This window comes from Priapulus caudatus, unplaced genomic scaffold, assembly GCF_000485595.1.
Source record: "Priapulus caudatus unplaced genomic scaffold, Priapulus_caudatus-5.0.1 Scaffold663, whole genome shotgun sequence".
Classification (NCBI taxonomy): Eukaryota; Metazoa; Priapulida; class Priapulimorpha; order Priapulimorphida; family Priapulidae; genus Priapulus; species Priapulus caudatus.
Window position 1 is genome coordinate 172,221 of NW_014577724.1, and position 6,358 is coordinate 178,578.

At 46.0% G+C, this 6,358-nt stretch overlaps 1 protein-coding gene across 1 annotated transcript in view; it reads left to right on the forward strand.

Moving 5' to 3' along the window:
• Positions 1-1,915: 1,915 nt before the first annotated feature.
• Positions 1,916-6,358, forward strand: part of LOC106812574 (UDP-glucuronosyltransferase 3A1-like) — a gene marked incomplete at its 3' end in the record, with an annotated part of 9,430 nt that continues 4,987 nt past the window's right edge. The window contains exon 1 of the mRNA XM_014816475.1: positions 1,916-2,599. Coding sequence (XP_014671961.1) covers positions 1,964-2,599 — 636 coding nt within the window. The remainder of the gene's footprint in view (positions 2,600-6,358) is intronic.

Here is a 6,358-nt window from a genome sequence, read left to right on the forward strand (position 1 = left end):
TTTAGTACCACAACCCTGTATATGCATGATTTTTCTGAAGAATCTATTTTAAGACTGGTGAAATGGCTTCTGACTGTAGATACGGCACTGGATATTTTGCAACCGCGTGTCTAGAGCTGATGCTTCCTAACAAAACGTTCATAATAACATTCACGTGTGGATTTGTTATGAACAAACGTTCGCCAATAAAGCTAATGTTTATGAAATTAATTGCACGGCGTTCAATAATTTTACATTACCTTATTTTCAATGATATGGAAGTTTGTCATCATGATAAAGAATCATCCACCGAACTCGTGTACGCATATATATCGTCAAGAGTAGATAATAACAGAGTGACATGGTCAAGAGTGTTATTATCTACTCTTGATATCATGTACTGCGAATACACAGGTCCGTGGGCTGAGCCAATTCTTAGGGGGAGGGGCAAAATTTCATGACTCGGCTGTGTAATGATGAGCGACGGGCGCAGCTCTTGATCGACGGCCATGGTGTGGTAGGGGTGGTGGATCTGAGACAAGGCTTTCACGGATAAGTGACCAAAAAAATCACGTTAGGGTTATTTACGATTATTCAGGGATGAGAATTTTCCGCCGATCGGCGGAATTCGGCCGATTTGACAGCCGCGTGAATCGTGCAAATCCGGTGGGAAAAAAAGGAAAAAGAAAAAAAAAATTCCTGGGGGTGATGACTATTTCTGTTTCAAATGGCTATTCCAATCAATCCAATATAATATAATTAATATTAGTTTTGACTTCAGCACCAACCAATTCTGCCAGTTGTATGTTTAATTTGTTAAACTGCTAGACAGGTCAACATTAGTGTACTGCCTGTGAACTTGTAACATGGTTTGAGTAAATTTTTATATCGCATGACAATTTTATATTTTTATTATTCATGCTTGAAAGAAATGTAATACTTGTTTTCTACCAGTTTAATGTATATTGTTAGCCATTATGTACAGTTGCTAGATTAGCAACAAAAGGTCATGGGAAAGGCCTCAAATTTGTTGTTAAATAATATTATATTACAAGTATGGCTTTTGCAAATACCTAAATTGAGCTAGAATGTATCTCCACATGGCCTAAAGATGCCGTTACAGAGTCCATTTTTCTCAAAAAAATTCGGGGGTGATTTTTCCAGGGAGACCCGCCTTGGGGGAGCACCCCTCCCGTACCCTCCCCACTTGGCGGCTACGCCGCCTCGTACTTGTCCTTCGTTATCTTTTCCTCTTTTTTCCCTTCTTGCTGTTCTCAACTCTGTATTCATTAGCTGAGCATTTTTTTAAATTTCCTCCAACATCTAGGGGCAGCTGCCCCCTTCCCCCCACAAGCTACGGCCCTAGCTGGCATCGTGTCTCAATATATCTTTTCACATGTATACTGACACTTGTGCAGATACATTCCTGCATGATATTACAAGTGTTTATTGAACGTGTATGCGTAGATACGCCGTGCGTAAAGACGCGTAAATAATTCTGCAATCAAGGGTACCTTTACCTACTCATGTATGCTTGTCACCTGTTAACCATGTCACCTGTTATTGCGGCCCTCGTTAACATGTTCTGTTTATGTGCTCCCACTCGTATATGCATGTGCTTATATTCAGCTTAATGCTGGTATCCTTTGATTGTTTGCACAGCTATTTCGCCTAGAAGTTCAAACGATTTGGTTAATGAATTCATTATATGAGGACGTTTGATGAGAAGAGTCGCACCTTTATTTACAACAGTCATTCGGCTCACAGCTATATATAGACATCAATCTCAAACACTTATCAAACATAATTCGATCCGTGAGCGCTTGCGTAAACCAGATACGATCTTGCCGCGCGCGTTTACACGTATCAACGTACGCTCAGCAGACTTTGCCCCCTGGCCCTCAGAAAGCTATACAATTCGGGTAATGCCACAACGATATAGCGCCATCATAGCGGTGTACGCATTCCGAGTCTGATCGCAGCTATGAAGTCGCTGCTACTGCTGTTCGGGGTTGCTGTTGCTGTTGCCGTCGCCTCGGCCGGTAAGGTACTGGTGAAGCCGGTAGGACCGGGAGAGCGTGGCAACAGCCACCGGCTATACATGGACGCCATTGCCGACATACTGGCAGACGACGGACACGCCGTCAGCATGCTCGTGGCCGCCCAACACGCTGACGCCTCCGTAAGCAAGTACAAGTTCATCACCTACGGCGCCGACGGGGCGGCACCTAACACCGCCGAATCGCAGTTTTCCGTGCCGCAGACGAGCGGCGGCAACTGCGAGCTGTTACTTAGCAACCGCACGCTGCTCGACGCGCTCGCGGCAGACGACTTCGACGTGGTCGTCGTCGACGGGTTGAGCTTCTGCGATCTGCTGCTCGTGCGCGCTGTCCAGTCCCCGTTCGTCGTCGTCGGCACGGCGGGCTTTTCGATGGTCGTCGGCAACGATTCGCCGAACATGCTGTCGTTCGTGTCGGCCGGCGCGTTCACGGCGAACACGGACCGCATGTCGTTCGCGCAGCGTCTGAATAACGTCGTCGAGTACCTACTGGAGAATCTCATGCTGGCGGTTGTCGAAGGCGGCTTCATGAAGATCGGCAGGGATTTAGACGTAGTGCAGGTGTGTGGCGAGTGTGTAGTGTAGTACAGTGTAGTATTATAGTACAGGTGCATGTGTCGACTAGTGTAGTATAGTATAGTGTAGTGTAGTATAGTATAGCTCATAGGGTCTATATGATCCGCCCAGGGTTAACTGCCAGAACGTACTCCTGTAGCGGTCCGGTATGACCTGAAAGGTACCCGGGTCACGTGATTTTATATTGTAGGGTTAGGATTAGGGTTAAGGGTTGGGTTTAGAGTTGAGAAGTTTCAGGGTTAGGGAGTAGGCGTAGGCGACTACCTAGACTCGTTAGCTGGAGTACGGTGAAGGGTAGCGGTCCGGCAATATTAGATAATACCTTGAGGGTACGTTCGCCGGTAATACGGACCGACCGCAGGGTACGTTCCGCAGTACCCCGGCGACCATGAGACCTCTCAGCTATTAGTATGATTAACAGGCTGTGTGGCGACTATGTAGTGTAGTGTGTAGTGTTGTAGTGGTGTGGTGCATGGGGTACGTGCTAGTGTGGTGTGGTGTGGTGTGGGTGGGTGTGGTATAGACCAATTCTTAATTATATTCATGGACCTTCTGTCATCGCAGCGAAAACTGAGGCTAAGCTAGGCAAAAATTACGTAAGCATAGGCCGTAAAGCAGATGGCTGTCAGGCAGGCGACGCGCACAGAGGGAGTACACGCACGTACACGCGGGTATCACGGAGATACACGCACGTACACGCGGTACATGCAGATACACGGCACGTACACGCGGGTAATCATCGGACGTTACACTCGGTACACCAACGTACACGCACATTACACGCTCGTACACGCGATACGACGCGTCCGGCTACACGCAACGTACACCACGTACACGCGCGTACACGCCACGTACAACGCCGGCGTACACCCACGTACACGCGCGTACACGCACGTAAACACGGCGGGTTACGTTGTACGTGCGCTCAGGTATCTCCGTGTACGCCGCGTGCACGTGGCGTGTACGGTGCGTGTACCTGCGTTGTTTCGTGCGTGTTACCCGCGTGCACGGTCGTGTAACGTGCGTGTAACGCCGCGGTACGTCGCGTGTATCCGCGTGTACGTGCGTGTACGCCAGCGTGTATGTGCGTGATACCTGCGTGTACGTGCGTGTACCGGCGTGTACGTGCGTGTACCCCGTGTAACGTGCGTGTAACCCGCCGTGTCATCTGCGTGTACGTGCGTGTGACCGCGCGTGTAACGTGCGTGTTATCTCCCGTGGTACCGCGTGTACGTGCGTTATGCTGCGTGTGACGTCGTGTACCGCTCTGTGCGTGCCTGCCTTGAGTAACCATGTGTTTACAAAAGTGCCTAATTAGCCGTCAGTTTCGTGCGTGAACCCCACGCATGAATAATAAATTAGATGGTCCATAGGTGTGGTGTAGGTGGGGTGGTGTGGTGTGTGTGGTGATGGTGTGGTGTGGTGGTGGTGGATGGTGTGGTGTGGTGCGTATGGTGTGTATATGGTTGTGAATCCGTAGGTCGCTGCCGCAGATTGCGTTAGCGCCGTGACTATATCGAGCATGGTTTATGTATCGTTGCGTGCGCGTTGCGTGTCGTTGGTGTGTGTCGTGCCGTGTGGTGGCCTGCCGTGCGTGCGTCTATATCGTAAGGCTTGCAGTGCACACCGACACGAGGCAGGATAAGTCGCTCCGAGGCGCCGCGCGGGGGGGGGGGGTGCACATAGACCCGGACACATACATCAAACGTGCGCTAATAAATACAAATAGAACCTAAGAACTAACTAAAAAAAATGAACTGAAGCGGCAATTTCAGTGCTTTTATGCTATTGTTTTGCGTGGTGCATAGTCATGGCAGGCAGCGCTCACGGGCTTGAGCGCTGCGACCTTGGAGTGACATTGTGACACGTGAACCTACTTATTTTTTCTTAACGACTTCGAACGATTTTTCAGCGCGCTGACACTATCGCCAGAGCATTCAGGCGCCGGCCGCCTTGTGTTCAATTGCCACAAATTTGGCACTCGACTACTCCGAGACCACTTCTACCTAACGTGCAACTTAATAGGTGGGCTGACTGGCTCGCCCAGCCCGGGACCTAACGAGGTTAAAAATACACGATCCGCTATCCGTCAGGATACCAACGCCGAGTTATTACGCAGTACTTCTAAGAGATTGAATTTCTAGCCAGACGTAGAATTTCTCGGCCACGTTGAATTTCTAGCTACGAGCGCCTAAGGATAATTCAGCGATGAAGTGAATGCGTGGCGGAGTTTAAAACTAACCACGAATCGTGATCGCTTGCGGGGGCTTAAATTACGCGTAGCATACGCGCGCACAGAATTATTACAACGACGCTATGTGCTTATATGATAGCCCGTATATATATATATATATATATCCCGGAGTTAATCAATGACGAATTATTATTAAATGATAATAATATATACAAGAGTAATAAATACGCTATTATAACATGCCTATAGATAATAAATACCTATAATAGAATACCTATTATATTTGATATAGGTTATTTATTCAGCTCTTGATATATATGAGTAGGTATATATATATATATTATATAGTATACTAGCACTGGCGTAGCTAAGGGGGGCACAAGGGGCGATGGCCCCCCTGTATTGGCAAACAAACAAAACAAACAAATTTTTCCATTGGCTCTCACGCGTCTTCAACAGACTGGCCCCAATTCTCTGTTACTTCTGCATCTGCTGAAGCCGAACATTCCTAAAAATGAGCAATGTCAAGTCTAAACTTCGTTCTACAATATGACCCAGCTACGATTCGTGCTTCATTCTCTTTGTGCGTTGAAGCAGGAGTTAGTGAATGACATGTAATCGTCAAGCGAAATCCTCAAATCGACGAGAAGACTTGACTTTGATTTTGAGAATTTCTGCAGCAGACAGAAAACATGACAGACTACAAGAAAGGAGATAAATTCTATCTTTGCTCAGATTTGTGTTGTTGCGCAAGTTGGCTTTGATTGATTTATGTTCTGAACTCTTCATTGAAGCAGAATAAAGAGAAATGAGAATGCTTTGTGAATAACTTTGATATAGTTCGAACGTTATCGACGCCAAATTTCTGGCAAGAAACGCTCGTTTGATTTCAAAATGGCGAAGATTTCAATCACTATTTTAAAGTAACTGTTCTCCTATCAGGGAGGCAAAACAATTCTTTTTCATGGTAAATTTCCTTTTTTATTTAATAGAGCGGCATTTTGGCAGCTACCTTTGTTTTATTTGAAATCAAATTTCGAATATGATTTTAAGTTCTTCATCAGAGGAAAGCAAAAACATTTTTTAATAACGAACAAATGTAAATGTGATCTTTAACGCTATTGTATTCTAAAGCGATTAAACTTTTGTAATTTAAATAAATTGCATGTTTATTCAGTGCGAGTTCCAACACATCTACCTGTTTTCCCGTAGAGTCTTTATTTCGATTTCATATCTCATATGGCCTCTACTTTTTTCAAAAAATAATTTACTTTTAACTTTTTATTATGAGGAACTTGAACAGTTATGACGGATTAAATGCAACATTCCGCATGGTACTGCTAACAAACACAAATCAAACTAATTCACATATTCGTCAGTGACTTGAAATGAGAGGACATAGAGTAGACTAAGGGGGGGGGGCACAAAGGAGGCATTACCCCCTCTTGATGGAGAGTACAAAAATAAGGAGAGAAGGGCCCTTAAAGGATTGGGTCTATACCACTATAACCTATACCTACATAATGAAAAAGAATGCCATACACAAGTGG